Source organism: Perognathus longimembris, chromosome 3, assembly GCF_023159225.1.
Source record: "Perognathus longimembris pacificus isolate PPM17 chromosome 3, ASM2315922v1, whole genome shotgun sequence".
In the NCBI taxonomy this organism is placed as follows: domain Eukaryota; kingdom Metazoa; phylum Chordata; class Mammalia; order Rodentia; family Heteromyidae; genus Perognathus; species Perognathus longimembris.
Window position 1 is genome coordinate 98735798 of NC_063163.1, and position 14270 is coordinate 98750067.

A 14270-nucleotide genomic window follows, 5' to 3' on the forward strand; every position below is an offset into this window, starting at 1 on the left:
ACAGCAGGGAAACCGGGCGGTGCAGATCAGTAGAGACAGACGGGGAGAGCCAGGACTGCCACTGCCAAAGGATCGATCACACCCCAGCCCAGAAAAGCCCACAGCAGCGTGGGACACACACACAATTCAGGACCAGTGATTTCCCCATTGCCCCATCCCCCACCCCAAATGGGTGATCAGCTCTAGCAGAGACTGAAAACCTCATGTAGAGCTCATCAGAAGGGGACAAAGAAGGTAGAGCTCCCTCCCTCCCTGTATCATAATGGGGTCTGAGTGGAGGGAATCCTCCATCCCTCCAATTGTTCACCACTCAGAGACAGCCTCAAGTACCAAGAGGGGTTTACTGGAGAAGTAAAAAAGCAAAATGGCCGTCTTAGGCCACAGCCCACACTTGGGAGCTGGGGAGAAGCACTCTGGGCTGGGCTCAGGGTCGGGTTATATAGGCAAATATCACATGGTCAAGGCAGGTCACACGCAGGTGGCCAAGGAGGTTCTAACACTTGCAGAGAAACAGCATAGTTATGTCAGGTCATAGGCAGGTGGCCTCATAGTAACTTTCTGAACCAACCTATGATTTTAGATAGCATTGGACCATGAATTTGGCAGGTCCCCACACAATGCAGGAGGGGGTAAGGCTGCTCCTTCCTGAAAGGGCACAGGTTGCTGGGCTGCTTTACTATCGCTAGCTCCTAACAAGTACCATGGACTAGCTTTAACACATGCTCCTATTTGTCGGGCCAAGCTCTTAAATGCCAGAGAAAATTGGGAACTATTTTAAATGAAGTGACAACACTTATGTATAATGATGATGCTGAACAAAAACAGAATACCAGGTATCAGGATAGCAAAGGATTGACTGGGTGCAGAGAACTGTGCAATAAATTAGCACCAATGGGCTCACTGTGTTGGCCAGTTTGAGCAGGGCAGGGAGAACTACCTGTAAATTCAAACAATTCTGATTTTTAAAGTTCCCTGGTTACATTGTAGACAATGAGTATTATCTCTTCAAACTAGACAAATTGATTCACATAAAACAAAAATTCAAATTTCAGTATAAGTGTAGATTTCTAAATATCCCCTAATGAGTGAAGCTTCAATAATCTTAGGTGCTCAAGCTCAGAGCTTTTGTGCTCTAGGCTAAATGCTCTACCACTTGAGCCACAGCTCCACTTCTGGTTTACTGATGGTTAACTTGAGATGAGAGTCCCACAGACTTTCTTGGCCAGGATGGCTTCAACCCTTGCTCCTCAGGTCTCAGCCTCTTGAGTAGCTAGGCTTAAAGATACGAGCTATGACACCCAGGAAAAATCCTCTTTGGTCCCACGTACATCAAACAGGCTTTTAAGGTCTAGTCTGATGTTCATTCAAGTACTTCACTCTCTGTTCCACAAAGTGGATGAGCCAGCAGGAGATGCATGGGCAAGATCCAGTCAGGGGGTCACATGTCAGACTGAGGACTGAAGGCATCTATCTGGACAATACCTCCCAGAGTTTGGGGGATCATTTGAAGTTTGTTTTTGTTTTGTTGTTGTTGGTTTTTTTTTGTTTTTTTTTTTTGCCAGTACTGGGCTTTGCATTCCTGGTCTGAGCACTGTCCCCAGTTTCTTTTGCTCAAGGCTAGAAATCTGCCACTTGAGCCACAGTGCCACCACTGGCCATTTTCTGTATATGTGGTGCTGGGTAATTGAACCCAGGGCTTCATGTATATAAGGCAAGCACTCCTGCCACTAGGCCATATTCCCAGCCCCTGATGCTTCTTATACCTACATTCAGTCCATGTAAACTATCAGAGCTTTGTTTCATAAAGGGAGTTGCAGGAATACTTATGAAGTTAATACATAGACTCAACAGAGGGTTGCCCCGTTTGAATTAGAAATGTAATTTTTTAAATGAGTCGGGAAAACCCATTAGGTGAGGGTGGATATTTTCTTAAGGTGTAAGGAAAAACATTCCCCTTCCTCCTCCAAACAAAACAGAGTAACAAACCTAGAGCTGGGCTCAGAGCACAGGGGTTTTGGTAGCCCTGTGGAGTGTAGCTTATTACATTCATACCACTGTAAGCAAAGCCCCTGGCTTAACCAGGCCCTAACATGGATCAGTTCCTTCATCTGTCTGAAAGAGAAATTTTCAGCTGTCACTTAGGAGTAAATTCATTCCTGCTCTTCTGCACTGAAATATATTAATACTTAGTTGGTGAGTTATTGAATTTTTGCCTGGTTATAAGATTATCCATCAGTGCACTAAACTCTCCATTGCCTCCTCCATCCTTTTTGGGGAACTGACTTAGGAAAGTTGGTACTGTGAGGACCCAATCTCCTCTGACTTTGTAAAACAGCACCAGAATGCTGCACATCAACTACATTGCCATTTTCATGATGGCGGTACAGAGGGGACACAGCAGGGGATGTGGGTGCTCAACGCCATAGATCCCCTTACGCACTGGCTTCTGGATTTGGTTTTAGTTATTTGTTCATTAATTTCCAACACTGGGGCTTGAACTCAGAGTGTCATGCTCTTCTTTTTTTAAATTTTTTAGTTTTTTTTTTTTTTTAATTTTTGGCAAGTCCTCGGCCTTGAACTCAGGGCCTGAGCATTGTCCCTTCTTCCCGCTCAAGGCTAGCACTCTGCCACCTGAGCCACAGCGCCCCTTCTGGCCATTTTCCATATAGTGGTGCTGGGGAATCGAACCGAGAGCTTCATGTGTAGGAGGAAAGCGCTCTTGCAACTAGGAAATATTCCCAGCCCCTAAATTTTTTATTGATAAGGTGATGTACAGAGAGGGTACAGTTACATAATAAGGTAGTGAGTACATTTCTTGTCATATTTGTTACACCGTCCTTCATTTTTCTTTCTCTTCCATAGTTCAGATAAGCATATATACAATATCCAGTGTACCAGAATCATATACAGTGACCCCAGGGGGTACGTTAAAGGAAATTCACCTAGTACATTAACCAGAATGACAACATTAAAATACTCCTGTTTCCATCTCTTGGAGTTCATTTTGCTTAGCCTCATCTTATATAATAACATGTATGTAGCTGTTGAGCTATTGTGCTCCTGGCAGGTCTATCCTAGACCTTTTTTATATTTACTTAGGAATTGTTTGGTTATACAGACATGATGTAAAGTCACTCACCAAAACCTGTAGAAATATCATTTGAAAAGACGTTTGTTATTTTACAGACATGATCTGTCCTCTGTGCTCTAGGCTTGTCTTGCTCAACATTATTCACTCAAGATCTGACCATTTCCCTGTGTATGCCATTATTTTATCATTTCGGGGTTTTTTGCCATTCAGATTACCTTATTTTAAGTACACATTAAACAGAGATTATCTAAAATCAAATGTGACACTTTTGAAAGAGACATATTCTAAAGTAACTGATTTCAATGACACATTAAAAATTTACTGAGTAGTCTGATTTCTAAGTTTATCTTACTGTTGGTCTTTGTTCTAGTAAAGTCTGGTGCTTTAATACTTGGGCCACAGCTCCACTTATGACTCATTGCTGCTTAATTGCAAATAGTCTTGTGAAATTTTCTGCATGGACTAATTGTGAACCCAAATCCTCAGGACACATAGTCCAGAATAGCTAGAATGAGAAGTGTGAGTCAGGGTCCAGCTTCATTGGCTACTGTGTTGATAATTTAGGTGGTCCAAATCAGTAAAAGATGTGGTTTTGGGAGCTGGGAATGTGGCTTAGTGGTACTTTTTGCTTGCCTAGCATACATAAAAGCACAGAGTTCGATTCCCCAGTACCACATATATAAAAAAAGCCAAAAGTGGTGCTGTGGCTCAAGTGATAGAGTGCTAGTCTTGAGCAATAAGAAGCCTGGGACAGTGCTCAGGGCCTGAGCTCAAGCCCCAAGGATAGCACACAAAAAAACTATGACTTTAAAAATTGGGTCTCAAAAATTATACAGCACCAAAAGATGTTCTGTATTCAGAAGAAAACTGATAGTACATCTTTATTTTGGGCTCCCAGCTCTTCCATGCATCTAGAACATTTCTCATCTTCCATTTCCATATGTGAAGCAATAGAATCATTGAACATGCAGCTCTTGTGCCTCTCTATCCCAGTGTCCAGAGCCATCATTCTTTCTGTGTATGAGTTTGTTGATTGTTGCACACTCAATGAGACAGCATGCCATGGCTGTTCCTTTCTAACTGGTGTATTTTCTTCAGCTGATTGTATTCAAGATTCATCCCTAGTGTAATGTGTAGTAATATTTTCTTCCTTTTCAATGCTTTCACGAATTGTTTTGTGTCTTCCTATTTTGTTGGTAATTAGGAAGCATTTCTTAAAGTAGTTACACTCCTCGCTAAACTTCTTTTGCACAGGTGTGTTTTCCAGGTGAAAGATTTCCCACACTGGTTACATTCCTGACCTGTGTGAATTCTGTTATGTTTCCTTAAGGATGACCTGACCCTGAAGGACATTCCAAATGTGCTGCATTCGTAAGGTCGCTCTCCTGCGTACATTTGCTGATGAACAGGAAGACAGGATTTCTAGGTGAAAACTTTCCACATGTGTTACATCCATAAAGTTTCTCTCATGTGTTTGTGTATTCTCATGAAAAGCTAGTTGTGACTTCCAGGTGAGTTATTTTCCACAATGATTACATTGATAAAGTTTATCACTTGTTTGAACTCACTTCTGAGTACTTAGATATGACTTGTGGGTTAACAACTTCCCACAATTGTTATGGTCATATGGTTTCTCTTCTCTGTGTTCACTAATGAATACTAAGTTATGTCTACTAGGTGAAAGACATCCCACTTGTGTAACATTTGTAAGGTTTCTCTCATGAACACTTAGGTATGATTTACAGGCAAAAGACTTCCTACATGTGTTACAGTATAATATTTCTACTTTGTATGTGTTCTCTCATGAACACTAAGATTTGATTTCCAGGCAAAAGACTTTCCACATGTGTTACAATTATAAGGTTTCTCTCCTGTATGCATTCTCTTATGAGCACGAATGGTTGATGTATCTGCATAATACTTTCCACATGTGGTACATTTGTAAGGTTTCTCTCCTGTATGTCTTCTCTCATGAATACTTAGCGCTGCTTTTGTGGCAAAAGACTTTCCACATGTGTTACAATTATAAGGGTTCTCTCCTGTATGTGTTCTCTCATGAACACGAAGGCCTGGTTTCTGTGCAAAATACTTTCCACATGTGTTACAATTATAAGGTTTCTCTCCTGTATGTGTTCTCTCATGAGCACGAAGGCCTGATTTCTGTACAAAACACTTTCCACATGTGGTACATTCGTAAGGTTTCTCTCCTGTATGTATTCTCTCATGATCTCTCCCATATGATTTCCGGGCAAAAGACTTTCCACATGTGTTACATTTATAAGGTTTTTCTCCTGTATGTGTTCTCTCATGAAATTTAACGTGTGATCTGTGGGCAAAAGACCTTCCACATGTGTAGCATTTATAAGGTTTCTCTCCTGTATGTGTTCTCTCATGAACACTAAGCCATGATTTCTGAGCAAAAGACTTTCCACATGTGTTACAATTATAAGGTTTCTCTCCTGTATGTGTTTTCTCATGAAAATGAAGATATGATTTCCAGGCAAAAGACCTTCCACATGTCTTACATTTATAAGGTTTCTCTTCTGAATGTGTTCTCTCATGAACACTAACACCTGATTGATGGCCAAAAGACTTTCCACATGTCCTACATTTATAAGGTTTCTCTCCTGTATGTGTTCTCTCATGAATATTTAGCTTTGCTTTTGCGGCAAAGGACTTTCCACATGTGTTACATTTATAAGGTTTCTCTCCTGTATGTATTCTCTCATGAACACTTACGCATGATTTCTGGGTAAAAGACTTTCCACATGTCTTACATTTATATCGTTTTTCTCCTGTATGAGTTCTCTGATGCATTAGTAGTGGTGCTTTCCACATGAAACACTTTCCACATGTATTACATTTATAAGGTTTCTCTCCTGTATGAGTTACCTGATGAACACTGAGTTCAGTTTTCCTGGTGAAGGACTTCCCACATTGGTTACGAGAGACACCAGGTCTAGATCCAGCATGCATCTCTTTAGGCTCAAAATGGAGCAGCATATTCTGATAAGCAATGGCTGCCTCAGTCCTCATTCCTAAGGATTTCCTACTATTCCAATGCAGCTCTGGCATGTGTTTAGGGCTCAAATGAAAAGATCTCAATAATCTCATTCTTTCATCCACAGGGTTGCTTTTGGTGATTGCTACTTCACACAGCCATTCTTCTGGACTTTCCTTGCAACTCTTAATCATGTCATCAATTTCCAGGACATCTAAAATGATTCATCAAAAAATAAATAAACATGAGGATCAAAGACATCCAAATAAAAACAGATACCCTGAAAACACTACAAGAACAAGTAGGAGAAATACTTGGGCTCCTTGGCACAGGATGAAACTTACTTAATAAAGGCCCAGAAATGCTACAAATCAAAGAAATGTTGGGCAAATGGGACTGCATAAAACTGCAGAGCTTCTGCTGGGCAAAAGATATAGCTTCGAAGATAAAGAGAAAGCCCACAGATTGGGAAAATATCTTTACCAGCCCTACAATGGACAAAGGCCTCATATCTAAAATATATTCAGAACTAAAAAAATTAAATTCCGGACTGGGATATGGCCTAGTGGCAAGAGTGCCTGCTTCAAATACATGAGGCCCTGGGTTCGATTCCCCAGCACCACATATACAGAAAATGGCCAGAAGGGGTGCTGTGGCTCACGTGGCAGAATGCTAGGCTTGAGCTGGGGATGCCAGGGACAGTGCTCAGGCCCTGAGTCCAAGGCCCAGGACTAGCCAATAAATAAATAAATAAATAAATAAAATTCCTCCAAAATAAAACCTCAAAGAACCAAGCGCCCCCTCAACAAGTGAGCTAAAGACTTAAAAAGAGACTTCTCTGATGAGGAAATGAGAATGGCCAAGAGACATATGAAAAAATACTCTTCGTCACTGGCCATAAAATAAATGGAAGTCAAACAACAATGAGATTCCACCTCAACCCAGTAAGAATGTCCTTTATTAGGAAAAAAAAAAACAAAAAAAAAACACAGTAACAAATGTTGGAGGGGATGAGGACAAAAGGAACCCTACTTCAATGGAACAAATCTTCATTAAAGAGTCTCCTTTGTTAGCTAAAGGAAGACTCTTTGTGTCATGAGACTCTCGCCCCCTGCATAGAGCCTCCCTGGGGAGACTTGCTTGCACAGCTGCCCCAGCCAAAGCTTTTGACAGTAAATAGGGAAATCAATGGTCTAAGATAATTAATCTTGAGGAAATAGTAGCTAGGTGATAGAGATCTGCCTTGACTGGTTTGATCCTTTGTAGTAGTGACACCCTTTGTAGTAGTGATAACCTTTGTAGTAGCAATAACCTTTGTCATAGCGACATCCCTTGCAGTAGTGACATTCGCAACTTTTGTGTTGAACTTATAAGCACAGGAAGAAACTTCCCGAATAGAGTCCCAGGGGCACAACAGATGGGGAGAATCTCGACAACTGGGATTACTACAAAACAAAAAAGTTCTGCACAGCTAAAGACATAGCCACCAAAGTAGAAAGACAGCCAACCATATGGGAAAGGATCTTTTCCAGCACAGCAACAAAGGCCTAATATCCATCATCTACACAGAACTCAAAAGAATAAGCCCCTCCAAGCCCAATAAACCAATTATGAAATGGGCAAAGGAGCTAAAGAGACACTTCACAAGAGAAGAGAAAAAAATGGCAAAGAAACACATGAGGAAATGTTCAACATGCCCGGCAGAAAAGGAAATGCAAATAAAAACAACCCTGAGATACCACCTCACTCCAGTTAGAATGAATGGCCTATACTCTGAACTCAGGCAACAACAAATGCTGGAGTGGATGCGGGGAAAGAGGAACCCTTCCTCCCTATCGGTGGGAGTGAAAATTAGTACAACCACGTTGGAGAACAGTATGGAGGTTCCTCAAAAAGCTCAACATAGGGCTGGGAATATGGCCTAGTAGCAAGAGTGCTTGCCTCCTACACATGAAGCTCTCGGTTCGATACCCCAGCACCACATATATGGAAAACGGCCAGAAGGGGCGCTGTGGCTCAGGTGGCAGAGTGCTAGACTTGAGAGGGAAGAAGCCAGAGATAGTGCTCAGGCCCTGAGTCCAAGGCCCAGGAATGGCCAAAAAAAAATAGAAGCCCAACATAGACCCACCCTATGACCTAGCCATGGCACTCCTAGGCATCTATCCTGAAAAACAGGTCTCGGGATATAAAAAGACATCTGCACTTCCAAGTTTATCGCTGCACAATTCACAATAGCCAAAATATGGAAACAACACAGATGCCCCTACACAGATGAATGTATCCAAAAAATATGGTACCTATACACAATGGAATACTACATAGCAATTAGAAATGGTGAAATATTGGTATTTGCAGGGAAATGGTCAGAACTTGAACAAATAATGTTGAGTAAGACAAGCCTGGAACACAAAAAACAAAGGGCATGATCACCTTGATATATAACTGTTAATGTGGGTGGAAGAGGAGACAGTAGAGACCAGGTCTGAGAAACAAAAAACTTCTTGTCCAATGGTGTTTCCCACAAGTTTCAGTCAGCGACCTTACATTATGTAACTAAAACCAAACAACAAGGTCTAAAGTAGACCTTTAAGTGGATCACAATAACGCAAAAGCTATGTCTGAATGATCATAAAAGACAAGGATAAGCAAACTCTATATTTAAAGTTCTAGGTGAATTTCCTTTGGCATATGCCACATGGCTACAGTATATGTTTTTGGTACACTGTGTATTGTATATATGCCTACCTGATCTAGGGAAGGGAAAGAAAAACATGAGTGTAAGATATCACAAGAAATGTACACACTGCCCTATTATGTAACTGTACCCCTTTTGCACAACACCTTGTCAACAAAATTTAATTAATAAATAAATTAAAAAACAAAACAGACAAAAAAAGTGAACTTACCACCTGAGCTCTGTCTCCAACAGCACTGTGTAGGATGCACTCACTCACCTTGGAAATTCTTGCCTGAGGCTTCTCCTGTCCATGTTTCCACACCTTTCTCCAGCTTGATAATCAACTTGGGTTTAGAAACACAGTGCCCTGTAACGAAGAAACAGTGGAGAACTATTGATCATGGTGATTCTGGACATCTGTGCTATAATGATCTCAGACATTCTGATACACAGAGTACTCCAAACTCTAATTTCTCATTTCTCAATAGCTTCATGGTTGACCTCACATAGAAATACAAGGTTTGGAATTTTTTTTTCTGTGTTTTCCCTTGAACTCAAGGAATGGCCGAGTCCCAGAGCTCTTTTGCTAAAGGCCAGAGTTCTACCACTTTCAATGGATTTTTATTTTTAATTGAAGAAAGGATTCTCTTGGAGAATCTTCTGATTTGGCTGGTTTGCATTTCCATACCTAGGATTATAGGTATGAAGAGGACTGCCACGTAAAAGCTTCAGATTTTAAATGCCCACTTTCAATTACTGATTTCCTCTGATTGAGTAGAAATATATATTCTACTCTAGATTATATATCGATCTATCACAATGCCCACAAGTTTCATAAGAAACTCCTCTGGTAATAGATCATGTCTCAGAACTGTTGCCTAACTGGTGCTACCTTGACTTCTTGAAGAATGGGAATAAAATTGCCTCTGGAGTAATATAATCAAGGGAAGGATTTTCTTGGAAAGATGCACTACTTCCCGTATTCTGTAATCTTATACCTAAATAGCATTGCACATTTAATAAATACTCATAGATCTACTAAAATCAAAGCACTTGACCCTGTAAATTAATGTATCTTTTGCTTACCCAAGGACAACATGTTGCTGTAGGTCTCCAGCATTACATCCCTATACAAGGTCCTCTGAGCAATGTCCAGGTCCTGCCACTCCTCCCAGCTGAAGTCGATAGCCACATCTTCAAAGGACACGGGCTTCTGTAATGGCACATTTTCAGCAAGAAATTAGCCCTGAGTCAGAAGAAGACCAAGTCTGGAATTTTATTCTTCTACAAATGTGCTTTACTTACATAATATTTTGGGGCTTGCTCAGTTATCTATAAAGTAGAAAGAAGATATATAATAGTAGTAATACTTGGTTCTATATTAACTAGATAATAAGGAATACAATAACAAATACACAAGGCCCCTATTACATCAGGATATTTCTCTAGCACCAGAAACCGGATAAACATTCTCAGGTGCAACTAATCTGACATGACAATATTAAGTACAAAAGATGCTTGGAATAGTATGTGTAGGTTATTCTGAAAAAGTTTACTAAATATCAGCATAACAATCTTTCTGCAGGTTTCACTTCTTCTGAAGTGCCATGCTTCAGCATGAGGATGGCCTTTTTTCTATACATCAATATCTGTTTGCTTTTGTATTAACATAATGGTCAAAGTATCAGTGGAGAGCTGGGGATATGTCCTAGTGGCAAGAGTGCCTGCCTCATATACATGAGGTCCTGGGTTCGATTCCCCAGCACCACATATACAGAAAATGGCCAGAAGTGGCACTGTGGCTCAAGTGGTAGAGTGCTAGACTTGAGCAAAAAGAATCCAGGGACAGTGCTCAAGCCCTGAGTCCAAGGCCCAGGACTGGCAAAAAAAACTAACAAACAAACTAAAAAAAAAAAGTATCAGTAGAGTTAAGAGCTAATACACAATAGGTATTTGAAAGGAACATATGAGCCCTTGCATATTTGTGAATGCCACAGATTGTACCAAGCATAAAATCAAGATACTTGCAGAAAAGCAACACCTGTATTAATAGACAACTTTGAACAAAGTATTATTTTTCTATGAATACTAATGTAAAACCCTTGAATGGCTAGGACTATGGCTTGGTGTCGCACTGTGGTCCAAATGGTACAGTGCTGGTCTTGAGCAAGAGCACCTCTAGTACAGTGCCAGGCACTAAGTTCAAGCCCCAAGACTGCCAACAAAGAAGTCAGAAAAAAGGAAAATACAAAAGATTAGTACAAGGGGCTGGGGATATAGCCTAGTGGCAAGAGTGCCTGCCTCGGTATACCCGAGGCCCTAGGTTCGATTCCCCAGCACCACATATACAGAAAACGGCCAGAAGCGGTGCTGTGGCTCAAGTGGCAGAGTGCTAGCCTTGAGCGGGAAGAAGCCAGGGACAGTGCTTAGGCCCTGAGTCCAAGGCCCAGGACTGGCCAAAAAAAAAAAAAAAAAAAAGATTAGTACAAAATAACAGTGAAAGCAGGGGATAAAACAAGTACTTGGAGAATGACTTTACAACAACTTCTCATAATCAAAATCACAATAAAATAACTACTTTATACATGTCAATATGCTCCTAGTTTAAAAAAAAAAAAAACAAAAAACCATCAAACCCTAAAATCTAGTAAGTTCTGGGAAGGATGTGAAAATAGTGTGATCTTTGGTGCCCATCTGCCAGGAATGTAAAACAATCAAAGATGGTATAGACAACCCTAAAGTGAATTTAAACATAGAAACACACTGGCATATGACTCAGGACTTCTTTTTCTAGGTTTCTATACAACAGAAGTAAAGCAAGGACTATAACAACTATTTGGAGAAACACTTCACAATTACTCACCAACAAAAGATGGGAACACATAAAGCAATAGATAAATGCATTGAAAAGAAAATATTACTACACATTACAGCAGGGATGAGTGTTCAATAAATCACCTTAAGTAAAATATACCAATTAGAAAGGAACAGCCATGGCATAATATTTCTTCTTGACTTTTCCAGGATCAACATACTAATAGGCCTAAAAGAATGATGGTTCTGGAGACTGGTATAGACAGGAACAGGAGCTGCATATTCAATGACTCTACTGTTTCTCACATGGAAGTTGAGAAATGCTCTAGATGGATGGCAGACATGGGAGCCCAAAATGAAGCAACGTGTACTCTCAGTAAATGGTATAGTTATGAATGCTTAATGCAGCCAAACAGGATTGATATGTAGAAAGATGACAGAATGAAATACAGCCTGTTTCGTGTAAAACAAACACAATGAAGCAGTCATAGGATTTAACTAATGTGCTTTTGAAAAAAACACAACTCTAAAGTTTACCACATTTCTATTGGAAATGTACACTAACAAGAACTATATGGACAGTACAAGTATCTTCAGCTCGATCACTCAACAATGTGACAGATTCTTCCTAACATCCAAAAACCTAGAAACAGGACTGGGATGTGGCTCAGCAGTAGACTGCTTGCCTGGCATGCACAAAGCCCTTGGTTTGATTCCTCAGGACCATATAAGCAGAAAAAGCCAAAAGGGATGCTGTAGCTCAAGTGGTAGACTGCGAGCCTAGAGCCTAGAAAGGCTCAGGTACAGGGCTCAGGGACTGATCTAGGCACAGTAAAATAAATAAATAAACAAATCTACAGACAAATTAAAGCAAACCTGTACTCAACTTAGAATGTAACATTTTGTAAGCCACAAAATCTACAATATATCTTTTTCTTACTTAGGAACATTTTGCTGAAGCTGAATCTACTTTTCCATTTTCAATCTTGGATACCCATTATGTTCAAAAAATGGTACGTAGAATAAGGTGAGAGAGGCTGGGAATATGGCCTAGTAGTAGAGTGCTTGACTCGCATACATGAAGCCCTAGGTTCTTTTCCTCAGCACCACATATATAGAAAAAGCTAGAAGTGGCACTGGAGCTCAAGTGCTAGAGTCCTGGCCTTGAGAAAAAAGAAGCCCGGGAGAGTGCTCAGCCCCTGACTCCAAGCCCCAGGACTGGCAAAAACAAAGAAAAAAAACAAAAGAAATGTACTCACTACCTTATATACTAAACTGTATCCCCTCTGTACATCACTTTGACAAGAAATAAATCAATTAATTGAAAAAAATTAAAAAGAAACAAAAACAACACCTAGAACTCTAGCCCAAGTATATTATCCTACTCCAGGTACAAAGGAGGCTGAGGTCTGGAAGCCAGACTGGGCAGAAAACTCATATTAACTAGCTAATTAACAGGTTGCAGGCATGGTTCAGGTGAAAGTTTCAAGTAAAAGAAACACCACAAAGCAGTCATGGGATTTAGCTGATGAGCTTTTGAAGAAATACACCTCTAAAGTGTACTGCTTTTCCTATTGGAAATGGGCACCGAGAAATATGTTCTCAGAATACTTGAAATACCTATGGCTTACTCAGTCCTGTGAAACATTTGAAGGTTTTTGTGACTGCACTGTTTAAGTCACTCCAATAAAGCTTCATTTAAACAGGTTAATATTATTGATGTGATTTCTGATTAGTTGCCAGAAAACCTCACTTTCCCAGAGAAGTGACTTCCTGGGGGTGACTGAATCACATAACATTGTGAACACTTTTTCCTCACATAAAAAAAACCCTGGAGGGTTGGAAATGGGGATCAGTGCTTCCTTGGCATGCATGAATCCCTGGGTTCCATCCGTCAGCACCGCATGAACAGACAAAAGCTGACATGGTGCAGTGGCTCAAGTGCTAGCCTTGAGAACAGAGAGGCTCAGGGACAGAGCCCAAGCTTTGAGTTCAAACTACAGGACTGGCAATTCAAACAGACAAAATTTTTAAAAGTGTGAGACCAATCAAAGCAAATCTGCACATGATGTAGACAGAATGTAAGATTTTTATCAGCTGCAAAAAGTAAAATACATCTTTGTCTTAGGTACATTTTACTCAAGCTGAATCTACTTTTACATTTTAAACCTGGGACCTCCATTAAGTTCATGAAATGGAATGTAAAACTGGGTGAAAACCAAAATAACTCACCTGACATCCATCCATTCTGTTCCTATTGGCAATGAACAGAAGATTCTGGAAGCAAGGCTGGGAATAAAGGCAATGAGGTAGTCAGCAAAGGAACTATTGGGAATTTGCCCCACATATTCCTACTCTATATTTGTTAGAAACTGCAACCTACTCTGCCAAGCCATCTATAACCACCTGCATGTGGTTTTTGCCTTTCTAAACCCCAGATCAGGGCTGAGACTATGGCTTAGTGGTTTACTGCTCCCTTAGCATGCATGAAACCCTGGGTTCCATTCTTCGGCACCACATAAAAAGAAAGAGCCAGAAATGGAGCTTCGGCTCAAGGGGTAGAGTGCTATCCTTAAGCAAAAATGTAGCCAGGAACAGTGCTCAGCCTTGGAGTCCAAGCTCCAGGACTGGCAAAAAAGAAGAAGAGAAAAGAAAAGAAAACATCTTGTGAACTGTTCAGGGTCACA

General features: G+C 40.6%; 1 protein-coding gene across 1 annotated transcript; it reads right to left on the reverse strand.

Annotated features, from left to right (window-relative positions):
* Nucleotides 1-4873: 4873 nt before the first annotated feature.
* On the reverse strand, nt 4874-6286 carry LOC125349731 (zinc finger protein OZF-like). The gene has a single exon (XM_048344102.1). The coding sequence runs from the start codon at nt 6284-6286 to the stop codon at nt 4874-4876; it is 1413 nt and encodes a 470-aa protein (XP_048200059.1).
* Between the last annotated feature and the right edge of the window lie 7984 nt (nt 6287-14270).